General features: G+C 42.8%; 1 protein-coding gene across 4 annotated transcripts in view; it reads right to left on the reverse strand.

Annotated features, from left to right (window-relative positions):
* Nucleotides 1-3,122, reverse strand: part of CNKSR2 (connector enhancer of kinase suppressor of Ras 2) — a 281,248-nt gene extending 278,126 nt beyond the window's left edge. For all 4 annotated transcript variants that reach the window (XM_068962234.1, XM_068962233.1, XM_068962231.1 and 1 more), the window contains exon 1: nt 3,059-3,122. In XM_068962234.1, coding sequence (XP_068818335.1) covers nt 3,059-3,122 — 64 coding nt within the window. The remainder of the gene's footprint in view (nt 1-3,058) is intronic.
* Nucleotides 3,123-14,933: the final 11,811 nt, after the last annotated feature.

Genomic DNA, 14,933 nt, shown 5'->3' on the forward strand with positions numbered 1-14,933 from the left:
TACAAATAGTGAAGTTGGGAGTGAGCAAAAAACATGGAAGTTATTTCCTCATAGCACTCAATTAACATAGATTAATACTTAAGTGTCCTGAAATATATTTTAATAAAAAGAAATAAATCAAAGTGAATTGCAATATATATATATGGTCCTTCATAATTAAACTTGAATATATTCTATCAAAGCTTAATAATCTTGTCAGCCAGGAGTTTTTCCTTTCATTTCCCGCTCTGCTGACTGAGTTTCTATAGCACTTCTATAATTGTCTGGAAGTATTAAATACATGGTCATGCTATTTTTATATGCTTAGCAGTTCATTTCCTGTTTAGTGAAGAAAAAAATAGCCTAGAAAGAACATAAAGCATATACCTTACTAAAGAGAGTTATAACTATCTACAATTGTGACCAGGTGAAACCGTATGTTATATATATGCTTTAAATGTTAAGGATGATGAAACTGTCACATTAGGAGCATGTTTTTAAAGAACTCCCACAATGCTACAGTTGTTTGAAAGTCCTATTCATGCTTTGGTACTGCCTATATAACACTACATACAACACTAAATGAGGTTTAGCCATTCCAAAGCTACAGCTTGAATTGAGTTTTAAACATTAGTGCATCTGAAGAAAGGGTGAAAAGTATTTTTAAAGTGTATTTTATAAAGTTTATTTGGGGAAAAGAGTGGGAGGGATTAATTAAGGTAACAGTGTAAGTTACCTTAATTAATTAGAGGATATGTTCGTTTCATCCAACTACTTTTTTAAACCTTATTTTCCAATAGTATTTGCAATCAAATTTATATGAAGATTATGGGAATTTCAGCAGTAAGCAGTGTGGGACTTGAAATATACAGATACATCAGTGATTCTCTTCCACTTTAATGTATACAAAGACACATGAATTCTGGTTTTTCAAATAGTGCTAAAATGTGTCACCAACAGGTAGGAAAATAAATTATTCAACTTAAATATAACAATCACTTAAAATCATAGCAATTGATGTTAGTTCAACCTCAAAGAAGCTGCATTTTAGGCTGGAGAGATTTTTAAAGGACTAGTGTACTGAGAAACTAATGATGTGTGTCAGAATATGTACATCATATGTTCTGTATGCTTCAGCGGACCTAAAGTGTAGAGGGGAAACCTCAGAAATGTACTGGGAAGGTGGGAGGTGAAGAAGATGGAGTATGCAGCACTCACTACAAGCATCATGGGAATTTGTGAGAGGTAGTCTCTGAAGGTAATCTGACTCCCATGGAGCCAAGAGAGCTCTTCTTTGAGTACTTCAGTAACAAGACTGAAACTAAAGTAATCTTACAGGCAAATTCAAAGCAAGGATTTTAATTAAGCATTCTTGCTTCTTGCATATACTCTGGCTCTTTCTTCCATGACTGAGAAACAGAGAAGACAGATGTTTGTCTGCATCTGACACTCCAAAGGGTGTTAAAATTGATGGGAATCTAGGAGAGTGGAATTTCCATAGCAAATATGAAAAGAGAAGAAGCTGCAGGAAAAAAAAGAAAAAAAAAAGAGCCACTGCAGGACTTTGTCTTAGTCATGGCACCCATAGCACCTTAGCACAATTCACCGAACACAGGGGGGCAGTCGATAAATAATAAATTCTATTTAAGTCAATACACTCATTTGTACTGTGCTTTGCAGTTACAAAGCACTTTCCACATATTAGAAAAGAAAAACGAAGTAAATGAAGAATAAAGGAGCAAGTAAGGGCATAAAAGGAAAGCAAATAGATAAAGGAAAATCCACAAGAACAAGAGGCGGAAAAGGGTCAGGGAAAAAAGAAAAAAAAAATCGAGTTTCCCCCTGTCGTTCTCTATCCCTTCCAATCACCCTACCTTTCGTTCTAAAGTACCTGAAGCTTAGAAAGTCTGAGTGCTAAGCAAGCCCTAAGAAGGGGCTCCCCCATCTTCGGAACGGGCATTTTCAAATGATAAGCCTTGGTCCCTGACTAATCTACCCAGAGCTTGTGCCTAAGAATAACCACGGGCAAAGCTCTAACATCTCCCAAGTGTAGCGAGGAATCCTTTTTTTTCCATCCCATCCATCCCCCGTCAGCATTCCCCAAATCTTAGGAATCTTGAGGATGGGAGGGGGTGCAGTGGTCGTGAGGAGGGGGTCCTCTACAGGCCCCTTAACTCAGACAACAGAGGGAGACAGTGAGGCAGGAAAGACCAGGGACTAGAGAAAAAGCCCACGTTTGAGATTAGAAAGGCGAATAAATTAAGTATGGTTATTAGAAATTGCAGGGGGGGAAAGGGGAGCGTCTTCAAGATGGAAGAAATGAGGGGGCACTTGAATGTGCATCATCTTACACCTGGGTCGAGCCCCAAGTAAAAAGCCTTAAGATGCAAAGCCTCAAGCGGTCAGAAGAGGAGGAGGCAGAGGATGCGGGGTGAGGGTGGAGGGGGGATGCACAGGAGGGAGCCACAGACACCAGCGAAGATGCTGTCCCGGGGGAAGCATGTTTTCCTCTCCTCCAAAGTAGCGCATCCCTCGAGCATCCTCAGCCCAACCTGGGGAAGAGGGTGAGCTCCCCGGATCCAAACCCCTGCGGCCGAGTCCTGACCCCATTATGTGGGCTTAAAAGTTGCCGGGAGAGTTGGCGCAAGAAAAGGCAGTTGGCAGGGGCGGCCGCCAAGGGGGTGTCAGGATTCCCAGGAACAAAGAAGCCGGAGGAAGGGGCGACAGTCCCTGGGGCCTCCTCCCTGAGGGGGAAAACCAGGGTCGCTACATCCTCCCGGCCTGAGGGTAGCCAGGAGGCGGAAAGACAGGGATTCCGCCGCCGGGCTTCCAGCTTCCCATCGGGTTGCGCCGGCCACCCCCACGCTCTCCGCGCCCCTCTCCAGCTGGGAAGCCACTGACTGGAGACAATAGGAGACCGGGATCCCGAGCCCCCATCAGTCCCGGCGGTCCCCGGCCGCCCTCGGCGCCCCAAGATCAGCCCCAATGGCGGGCTCGGCCGCGGCGGGCGACCCTTCCCTCCCGCGCGCCGGGACCCCGCGCCCCAGGGCCGCCTCGCCGTCCGCACAGCGGGCATTACCTTTCATCCAGTCCACGACTTGACTCGGAGACCATTTGCTCACCGGTTCCATGATCAGAGCCATGGGCACGGGGTCGGTTCCGCGCGGGGCGCGGAGCTCAGACACAAAACGAACTCAGCAGCCTGAGCCGCCCTCAGGTGGGGTCCCTCGCTGGTCGCTGCCTCGCTGGACGGGCGGCGCGGAGCAGGCGGCTTTTGTGTATGGAGTCTCGCGGCTGCAATGTCTCGCAGGAAACGGCGGGCAGCAGCGGTGGGAGAGGCGACGGGGAGGGAAAGGCGCCGGGGTCGCGGCGCCGGGGTCGCGGCTCCGCGCCGGCTCTGCTCGCTCCCCGCTGAGGTGGCGGCTGCAGCCGTGGCTCGGCCACTCCGCTCGGGTCTCGGTCCCTTCGGGGCTTCAGTTCATGGCTTGCACTGCCGAGGGTCGCGCCGCTAAGGCAAGGAGCCGCCGCCGCACTCCCGAAGCCAACTTGCCCGTTCGCCTCGTGCGCGGGAGTGAAGCCCCGGGCACGACCAGCTACCCGGCGGAAATGACGAGGGGCCTCCTGCCACCCAAAATATCTCTCCGCAGCCCTCGGGTGCGGGGCGCGCGCGCCACGAGCCCCCCGCCCGCTCGCTGCCGCGCGGTCCCGCCCCCGGGGCCGACGGCAGGAGCGCGATGCGCGTGCGCGTGCGCGCCCGCACGAGGCCCGATCCCGGGGTCTGCCTGTCAGTCAGGCAGGTGCGGGCGGCTTCCAGCGTCGCGTTCCCGCCCTGCGGGCAGCCCCGGGACGGAGGCGGACGAGGAGCGCGTGCGCGGCGGCAGTGGCGGCGGCGGCGGCCTTGGGTCGGTCGGTCAGTCAGTCAGTCAGGTGCCGGGGCGGCGGGAGCGCGGCCCTGAAGGGCCTCTGAGCGGACGCGGCGGCGGTGGCGGGACGCCCTGCCCACCAGTTGAGCGCCCACTGCTGAGGCGGCTGAGGAGGTACCTGTGGCCCCGCCGCCGCGGGGAGGGGGATGCCGCTGAGCGCGGGGGTTAGAGCGGGAGCCCGGGCTTTCCTCGCTCCCGCCCTCCCGCTGCTGAGTGGGCTCCCGAGGTGATTCCCGAGCCCCGCGCACGCCCGCGGAGACGGAGGCGTGGAGTGCCGCGGACGGGGACCGGGCCCCGCCGGCCAGAGACGCAGCGATGACGAGGCAGGAGGGCCGGTGCTCGGGACCGTCCCCGGTGCTGCACCGGCCGCGGAAATCAGGCGCCCAGCCTGGAGCCTGCGAGCGCCGGCCGCGGCGATTCTGAGGGAGGTTCGGCCCCACGTGCCTTTTGAAGGGCTCGGTATGGGGTTTTCGGCCAAGTCCACCGAGGCTCAGAGCGCCCAGTGCCCATTTTAGGGGATGTCCTTTTGTTTAAAGATATTCTTGTGTAAGAACTGAAGGGTAACACTGGGCTTGCAAATGAGTGACAAAGTGTGGAAAACGATTCTTCAAAACTCCCATTCTTCAGAAACGTTACGCAGGCTCCTGTGCAATCCTTAGTAAAAAGCTTGCCTAGTGAGGCTCGATTTAAACGACAAATAATTCATCCTAGAATGTTTGGACACAAGCAGTCTGCCACCATTGTAGATGTTTTATCTTTGTCATTCTTAAATAGCTTCACTGAGTAAAAGAGAAACTCATTTTACTTGTATAACCATTTCAGTTTTACTTGTACAACCGTTTCAGTAATGGCAGTAGGTTTTGCCAGCCCCTGCAGTAACCCATTTTCTCTAGTTCAACTGCATGAGATGCAGAACTGCCACTTTTCTCAACCAACAGGAGTTGACACCTCCCCACCCCCACCCCGCCCCTCAAACACACAAAGAGCTGAAACCACAGTAAAAATATTTTTGATCTTTTCAGGCTAGTGATACACAAGAAGTAAAACTTAAGATGACCTGTCTGTAGGCTGTGGTTTATTTATTTTTTTTAATAATACAAACTTAAAAGTATACTGAAGATTTTGGAAAGAAATGTAGATTATCTAGATAAGTCTACACTCAGATGAGACACATATAGCACCTTCCTTTCATAATCCAGATCGTGGTGTGATTTACAGTTTTTTTTCTTGGCTTAACCAGGCGTGAAAGGTTTATTTTGAAGTGCCTCCATTCCCGTGTTCTCAGAAGGCTGCATCAATATTTCTATAAAAGATCATTTCCAAGCATCAGTAATTTATGGAGTAGCTTTATATTCAGAAATGGAATGGATGCATTGTGAATCATTAGAGGTTACAGTCACAGAGAGATGTTGAAAGTAATTTGATCAAAATAATAGTGCTAATAATAACAATGAACATTTATTGAGCCCTGTGCTAAGTATTTTACTTATATTTTATACTCAAAACAGTTCTATCATTAGCAACATTTTATAGATGAGAAACTCGTGGCTATCACGTTCATTTCCTATCCCCAGAGCCTATGACACATAGTTCAAAAAATGTTGAATAAAGTAATGAATAAGGCTTAAAGAGGTTAAGTAATTTGTCTGAGATCATGATGCATGATTGTAATACCAAGTTAAGGTGATTCCACAATATGAGCTTTTAAACTAGTACAAAGATTGGTATCAGTGTCACAAAATGAACAGTACTTTGGAAGGGGAAGGTCTATTCATTGTTAACTGACCATGTCTCTCAGAAAGTTAATGACAAAGGAGGCTGAGAGTCACCATCAGTGTTCCTGAGCAGTACCAACTGAGAATATAGGAAATGAAGAAATTTGGCTGAAACACCCAAACAGTGTATCCTGGCTGTGTTTTTATGACAAGCAACCAGACTATCCATCATAGTGCAAGCAAGCTTAAAGTGAGATATTGTTTGCATAATGAATGTAATATCAATCAAAACAAATGCTAAAGGCCAGGGTGCAGTAAAAATAAAAGACATGCATTTCATGAAAAGACAAGTGCCAGAGAAAATGGGAAAAAAGGCCCTAGAAAAAGAGGATATGGAGAATTACATCACAGAATTAGGTTGTACACATTCTCCTATTTATGTTACATTAAGGAATTTATTTAATCTAATCACCTGAGATAACTTTCTACCTGTGGGATCTAGTTCCCTGACCATGGATGGAACCCGGGCCCCTGGACTGAGGGCATAGAGCCTGAGCCACTGTATTCCTGAGGAAGTCTCTCTACAACTGTTCAAATAAACTACCTTTTATATTCTTTTGCCTCTTATTCAAAATGTTAATCTCTTGCCCCATTTTTGTTAGTAAAACGTTATTACATAAAACTTCAACCTCTTAATTTTGTCTTCTCAATGAACAAATCTCAAGGATTAGGGGAAAAGGTATGTTGTCATAAACTACATATCGCAACAGTGCACTAAATGATATGTGACACATACTTCAACAGTCTAGATATAAAAGCCAAACTGATTCTTTGGAAGCAGCCTTGGATTCTTTTTGGAAGCAGGTAAAGGAGAAACATTAAATTGATTAAATCAATTGGAGATAGAGCTTGTTAGATGTCTGCAACTATATCAAAATAAACCACTTTAAATCATCTTTTAATCCAATTATTATAGTTTTCTGTTTTTGTCTTTTAGACCCTCTCGATTTCCATAAAAAATTAAAATGTCTTGACCAAAATATTTTCAGTTAAGATTTTGTAGTATATGTAATGAGTCTAAGTACTTCAGATACAAAATTTACAAAGATCCTCTGACTAGAATCTAGGTGCTAGATGGGAAGAGAACCTGAAGCCTTTGTCTCTTTGGGGCCAAAGACAAGAGTAAATAATGTGTGAATGTTTCTTCTGGAGATGCAAGTTGAAGATCTCTAACTGCCACATGTTCTAACCTAGATTATTTCATAGGGGCCTTAATCTTCACTTCTCATTTCTTCTGCTAAGAAGCTTGCTCTGCACAGACCTCAGACTTGCAATGGAGGACTTATTTTAATGTTTTTTTAGTTATTTAATATTTACAGACTATCTTGCAGAGCCCTTTCTGGTATATTCCCAATTTGTTTAGATTGTGTTTCTGCTATAGCTCCCTGTTTAATATTTAGATTTCTTGCTTTTTAAATTGAGTAATATATTATCAGAAATTTTTTTCTCTTTTCTCTTTCATTTTTGAATAATTAGTGAGGAGTGACCACACAAAACATCTGTGTGGGTAGTCCATGTCCTGAAAGAGAGGAAAGGATGAGAGCCCTCTTTTTTCCACTTAGTTGTGCCCAACCTTTTCTATAATTCCAAAAGCAGGTATTCTATGCTGGCCCAAGTTGTCTACCTTGATCAGAAAAATTAGCTAGCCAATTCAGATAAGACTAGTAATGATAAAACTAAATACAAATTATTCTCAAGAAGAGTATGTAAAACTTGCTCCAGAGAAAGTAAAGCAAAATTTCTGGAACAATGTTTTTATTTTCTTGCTGTATAATTCAACTAACAGTATGAGTAAAGAACCAAAGCCTCTGAAAAAAGCAAATCTGTCTATGCCTCCAGTAGTCAGAGAGGTAAATAGGAAGAGTAGTCTTTAACCATAAACGGACCTTTAAGCGTGCTTCTCTGGGCCAAACTTCCCTTTATATTATCAGGGAGAAAGACCCTGAGACTATAATTAAATTAATAGAATCCTTTCTTTGCTGTTCTGCCTCAGGGGTAAACTGTATTAAATCAAGCCATGTCCTTTCCAGACCAAGACTCACAGCAATCATATCTGAGTGAAGAAAAATTGGCTGAAGTTGAGATTATCCCAATAGAGTGTTTTTAGGGCTCTTTCCAGGTATTAATCACAGTCTAATAAAAATCCCAGAGCCCACCTAAGATTAGGAGACCTAGTTTTCTTGACTAGCTCTAGCCCATCAGGGAAGTTTCTGGTATACTTAGTAGCCATTAATGAAAAGAATATAAACTTATTATTAAACACACATTGTTTTGAACACTACCAATGTGGTGGCCCAAGTTGTATCCTTAATCAGAAAAAAATGAGCTTTATTTTGTAGATGCAAAGATGACCAAGATGCTCATTGACTAGTAATAGAAACAAACATTCACAATTAATTTGATAGGATAATATGATAAGTCCAGTGATAGATGTGTCTAGTACTACGCATTGAAGAGAACCTAACAACTGGGGGGAAGATGATATGTGTGAGCAGTTACAAAGCAACTGCCTAGAAGTGCCTGGATGGCTGCAGTTGAAAAGCAAAGCAAGAGGCAACAGGACGTGAGGGGAGGGGTGGATAATAGCCAGATCAGGGGAAAAAATTCAAACTAAAAGGTAACCTAAAACATAGCCTTTCAAGAATTTTAAACAACTAAGTGATTTGGTCATATTTATGTATTTATGTTTTTATATTGACTGGCAGCCATGGAGAAGCACAGATGTGAGAGAGACAGGATGGAGGGAGAAGTCAATCTGGAGGACGTGGCAATAGACCAATGAAGACATGACTTGGGTCAGATGGATTTAATAAATATTCAGCAGAACTTGGTAATTGATTAGATATGAGAGGTTAGGAAAACAGCAATATCAAGAATGATTTGCATGATTCTAGCTTTGGTGAATGGGTAAATTATTTCTTCTCCATCTAAAATTTTTTAAAAAAAGAGGATTTGGGAAAGGAAAATGACCTGAGATATTCTTTTGTGGACATTCTAAACATGAGGTACCCATGGGGCAAGTGAGAAGGGCTTCTCAGTAGGCAGTTTCTGCATTCACATACAGGAATGTGAAGCTCAGTATGGACTGAAGATATAGACTTGAAAGTTACTCCTAAAACATAAATGAGGACCAGGAGAGTATGAGATGTCCATGGAGGACACCCACAGAAGAGAAAGAGAAAATAAAATTGTAAGAAGAACAAGAGAATGAAGTGTCATGGCAGCCCAATGAAAAAAGAGTTTCAGATAGAAAAGAGTGAAAAATGGCATGCAGTGCAAAAATGATGTTGTTCTAGTAAGAATTCAGAAGAAAAATCTGGTGGTTTTGTCAGTTTAGATATCTTCACCTGCCTTACTGATATCTGTGGAAGAACTGGATGTCAAAATGGGAAAACTTGGTATATATAGGCTATCAGCTTTTTCGTAAGTTGATTTTTTTTCTTCTTCCTCATAACCTGTCTATGTGTATATTTTATTCAGATGGCTCCGCGATGAATGGTAACAGTTCTTCAATTTACCACCACCACTTTCAGTACTATTTTCTGATGAAATCTCATCCATTAATAATGATCCCTACTCTTACCTGATTATACTTTCACCACTTATAGAATGATGTGTATGTGCTTAGTCACTCAGTCATGTTCAACTCTTTACGATCCCATGGACTGTAGCCCACCGGCTCTTCTGTCCATGGGATTCTCCAGGCAAGAATATTGGAGTGGGTTGCCATGCCTTCCTCTAGGGGATCTATCCAACCCAGGGATCTAACCCAGGTCTCCCACATTTTAGGCCATCTGATTCTTTACCATCTGAGCCATCAGGGAAGCCCATGATATCACCTTTTAACTAGGCTGACTTTGAAATCTTCCCCTCCTCATCAGATTATAGGAGAACAATTTTACCATGACATTCTGGTCATCTTGCACATCTCTGCATAGGCAAGGCTCTACCACAGTCTGACACATGCCATGGCAAAATGACCTGTGATCTTTCCTGGAACATGGCAGTTCAACACTGTGACGAGCTATCTCAAGTCCATTTCTCATCTGCCACCTTGGTTCCAGTGAGGAATGGGACTTGCCATCTCATAGGAGCTTCAGATACAACTTCAGACTAAAGAACTCTTCAGCAATAGTTTAGAGTTGGCTCTTCAGTGACAGAATGACTTACCATTGTATCATCTATCATCTGGCCTCTCCAATTTGATATCATCCTATGGGACTTGGGACGTGGGGAGTTGACACCATGCTGATGTTGTGTTGCTGTCTGTGTAAATAATAAATTTTCAAAATTCATTTGGAGTTGGTTTTGCCTTACTGACTGAATCTATGGAGGTGTGATAAACCAACCTAGCAGCTGCCACCATGCTGCTGCTTAGGTATTGCTTGACCACTTGGCACAGATTTGATCTTGGAAGTCCATAAATACTCCCCAAAAAAGTGAGCTCTGCTGAACCTCTGCTTGGATAAACTAGGCCAGTCCAGTCCTGGCCTAGTAAATTAGCAGCAAGAGCAGCAGCAAGAGCTGGATTTCAAATTCAAAAAGGATGTATTGCTTCAATCACTGGGGCTGCCTAAGATAACTCCATAACTAATAAAAGAAAAATCCTATGTTAATATTGCAGGGTAAGAATAAAAACCTGATCTAAACCTTTTCTTCTGAGCTTTAACATTATTTATTTACAAAACATCTCACTCTTAGGGTATTCCCTCATATTCAAAACGTCAGGTCCATTTTCATCTGAACATTTATTAGTCTTATTGATAGTGGCAAATGTGAACTGGCAAAATTGATGCTAGATAAGTTCAGACATTCTATTTATAAATTAGCTCAACACATCAAAAATTTTAAACATAAAAAGTACTTAAGACACAAATTGTTTGATCCTTGACTAATAATTCAGAGTATAGAAGAATAAAGATGGGGAGTGGGAAAGGAAGATTGCTTTCTTTCTCCATAGATAATTGTCATTTTTCTCAAATGGGTCTTATTTACTTCTAGGAAGACTGGAAAATTAAAGATGATCATACCAAGTGGAACAAATCATTTATTCCCACTGACCAAGAGCTGTATCTAGAAAGAGAGAGAGGCATATAAGTTTGTCCCTGCTTTTGACATTTTCTTGATTTTGAAAGGAAACTTGGTTATTTGGATCATCTAAGTTATGAAAATATTTTGGTTTCTTTAGTTCCTCTTAGGAACTATTTCAAATACTTTGTAGCACATTGCAAAAGATATCATTTATTGATTTTTCATCATGAGCATCTACTCGGTATAGGCCCTGTACTAAGCACTATACATACAAAAATGTAAAACATAGTTGCTCTCCTTGAATCCTTTAAACAGAACAAAGTGTGCAAATAGATACTTTTGACATATGGTAGCAAATAAAATGAAAGAGACATACAAATGTATTTTGGGTGTATTTCAAAATATGAAAATATGAATACAAAGCAAATACATATATTTCTAGATTATAAAATGGCAATGTAATTTGTACATCGTATAATGTTTTGTCTCCATTCATTCATTCAATGGGCATTTATTAAATGGTTACTGTGTACCAGGGACAAGGCTAAGCATCATGGATAAACCAGTGGATATAATGAATATGGCTCCTGAACCTATGGAGTTTACAGTCTAGTGAAAAGCATACAATACACTAGTAAGCAAACAAAATATGTGTATAAAAATGTAAATCATGAAAAATGCTGGCATGAAATGTGCAAAGTGTAATGACAGAGAACAACTATAGCAAGGGAGAGAGAAAATTCTTTACAGTAATCAAAGAATACTCCAAGTAGGTGACTTTCAGGCAGCATTGAAATACACATAAAGAATACAGGCAGGCAAAGATCAGAGATGGCTCATTCAAGGGAGAAGTAAAGCATGTGTGAAGTCCCTGGGGCAATAAAGAATTTGACATGACTGAGGAACAGAAAGGAAGTCCATGTGACTGAAACCGAGAATGGGTGAGGGCATGAAAGGGGCTAGAGAAATAGGCTGGAGTTAGAAAAAAAAGTCTTCTATGTCCATGTAGTAACTAGCTTGGAGTGTAGTGCAAAACCTTTAAGACTTGAAAGCAGGTCAGAAACATGATGTGATTTTACATTTGTAATTTAAGGAGTTGAGCTTTCACTTCTAGAAGGACCGAGGAGAGGTACTTTCCCCTAGTCCTCCCACTACACACAATTTAAAACCCTGGACATTATATATAAAACAACATAAGAAGGCTTTGAAATATAGAAGAAAGCAGACAAGCAAGGGAACTCAGACCCAAGGAATGACACAGTGATGAGTTCCCGGGTTGTTTATTTTTTGTTCATTACAGACTTAGAGCTGAAGAAGCTGCTAAGTCACTTCAGTCATGTCCGACTCTGTGCGACCCCATAGATGACAGCCCATCAGGCTCCCCCATCCCTGGGATTCTCCAGGCAAGAACACTGGTGTGGGTTGCCATTTCCTTCTCCAATGCATGAAAGTGAAAAGTGAAAGTGAAGTCACTCAGTCACGTCCCCTTGGACTGCAGCCTACCAGGCTCCTCCATCCATGGGATTTTCCAGGTGGGAGTACTGGAGTGGGGTGCCATTGCCTTCCTAGAAAAATGAAGAGAATGAAAGGCACACACAAAAAAATGTCCTAAAAAAAAAGCCTGAGCTCTCTAGTTAATGACCAGGAAAGAGGCAACCTCAGTTCAGTTCAGTTCAGTCACTCAGTCGTGTCTGACTCTTTGCGACCCCATGAATCACAGGCCTCCCTGTCCATCACCAACTTCCAGAGTTAACCCAAACTCATGTGCATTGAGTCGGTGATGCCATCCAGCCATCTCATCCTCTGTCGTCCCCTTCTCCTCCTGCCCCCAATCCCTCCCAGCATCAGGGGCTTTTCCAATGAGTCAACTCTTTGCATGAGATGGCCAAAGTATTGGAGTTTCAGACTCAGCATCAGTCCTTCCAATGAACACCCAGGACTGATCTCCTTTAGGATGGACTGGTTGGATCTCCTTGCAGTCCAAGGGACTCTCAAGAGTCTTCTCCAACACCACAGTTCAAAAGCATCAATTCTTTGGTGCTCAGCTTTCTTCACAGTCCAAGTCACATCCATACATGACCACTGTAAAAACCATAGCCTTGACTAGATGGACCTTTGTTGGCAAAGTAATATCTCTTCTTTTCAATATGCTATCTAGGTTGATCATAACTTTCCTTCCAAGGAGTAAGTGTCTTTTAATTTCATGCCTGCAGTCACCATCTGCAGTGATTTTGGAGCCCCCCAAAATAAACTCTGACCCTGTTTCCACTGTTTCCCCATATATTTGCCATGAAGTGATGGGACCAGATGCCATGATCTTCGTTTTCTGAATGTCAAGCTTTAAGCCAACTTTTTCACTCTCCTCTTTCACTTTCATCAAGAGGCTTTTTAGTTCCTCTTCACTTTCTGCAATAAGGGTGGTATCATCTGCATATCTGAGGTTATTGATATTTCTCCCGGCAATCTTGATTCCAGTAGCTTAGGAAGGCATAAAACATTGAGACAGTAACCATTCTACTCTAGCCAAACACCACTCAGAAAACTAAACCCCACCCCACCTTAGCCAGCAAAAGGCAAAGTAGGGCACATAAACTTCTTTAACTTCCCAAGGCTATCGCAAGGCACTTCAACACCCCTGCCATGGTGGTTTCAGAGAATGCCAGATTGGAATTAGGTCTTTCATCCTTGCCAGGCAGTATGACCTCCTCCATCCCACTTCCAGTGAGGGAGAAACCTGGATTGCTTCCTCCGCTCAGCAGTAACAGAGTGTCCCCCTCTCTGCTCTAGTGGTGTCAGAGGAGTCCTTGTGGAGAGTAAAGAGTTTGAACACTGCCCAGCAGTAATGATACCACCTCCCATCCCATGATGTCAGCAGAGACCAAATAGTGAGCTTAAGTAATGAAACACTTCTACCCCTCTCAGCCTGGAAAATATTAGTGGAAGTCTGTAAGAAAGTCAGAAAGTCCAAATATTGCCCAACAATAATGAGAAGCCTCACCTTCAGGTGTCAATGAAGGCTGAGTGGGAAACCTGGACTTTATGACACCTGGCTGAAAAAGGGCCACACCTCTGCTTCCTCTTTTGGAGTGGTGTCACAACTAAACACAAAGATTTATTTAAAATCCAGAGGCTCATAATACCCCAAATGTCCAGATTTCAGTTGAAATTCATTTGTCATACCAAGAGCCACTAAGATCTCAAACTGAATAGACAAAGACAATTAATGCCAACAAGATAACAGAAATGTTAGAATTATCTGACAAAGATTTTAAAGCAGCCATAATTTAAAAACTTCAGTGAACAATTAAAAACACACTTGAAATATATGAAAAAATTTTAAAAAGATCAGCAAAGAAATAGAAGACATAAAAAGAAACAAAATTTAAGAACCCAAGAATAAAACAACTGAAATAAAAATTCAATGTAGAGGTCAAACAGCAAGAATGGAAGTGACTCAGGAAAGAATCAATTAATTGAAAGATAGAATAGAGACTTCCCTAGTGGCTCAGTGGTTAAGAATCCACCTTCCAATGCAGGAGACATGCATTTGATTCCTGGTCTGGAAGATCCACATGCTGTGGGGCAGCTAAGGCCATGTGCCACGACTACTGAGCCTGCCCTCTAGGGCCCAAGAGCCACAACTACTGAGCCCACGTGCTGCAACTACTGAAGCCCCTGAGCCTAGAGCCTGTGCTCCACAATAAGAGAAGCCACTGCAATGAGAAGCCCGAGCACTGCAAGGAAGAGTAGCACCTGTTTGTTGCAACTAGACAAAGCCTGTGCATAGCAACAAAGACCCAGCACAGTCAAAAATAAATAAATTTTTTAAAAAATAAAAAATAATAGAAATTACCAAATCTGAACAACAAAGAGGAAGCAGACTTAAACAAAAAAGAACAGAGCCTCAGAGACCTGTGGCACAAAAACAAAAGATCTAACATTCATGTCATTGGAGTCCTGTAGGAAAAGAGAAAAAGGGAAGTGCTGAAAAACAACTCAAATAAATAATGGCTGAAAACTTCCCCAACGTGGCAAAAGATATAAACCTACAGATTCAAGAGACTGAATGAATTCCAAATAGGATAACCAAACAAATTCAAACTAAGACATGTCACAGTCAAATTTCTGAAAACTAAAAGCAAAACAAAAATCTTGAAAGCAGCCAGACATAAACAAGACTTAACCTACGGGGAAAAAATAATGTGAATGATAGTTGATTTCTCAT

Source organism: Capricornis sumatraensis, chromosome X (genome assembly GCF_032405125.1).
Source record: "Capricornis sumatraensis isolate serow.1 chromosome X, serow.2, whole genome shotgun sequence".
NCBI lineage: Eukaryota > Metazoa > Chordata > Mammalia > Artiodactyla > Bovidae > Capricornis > Capricornis sumatraensis.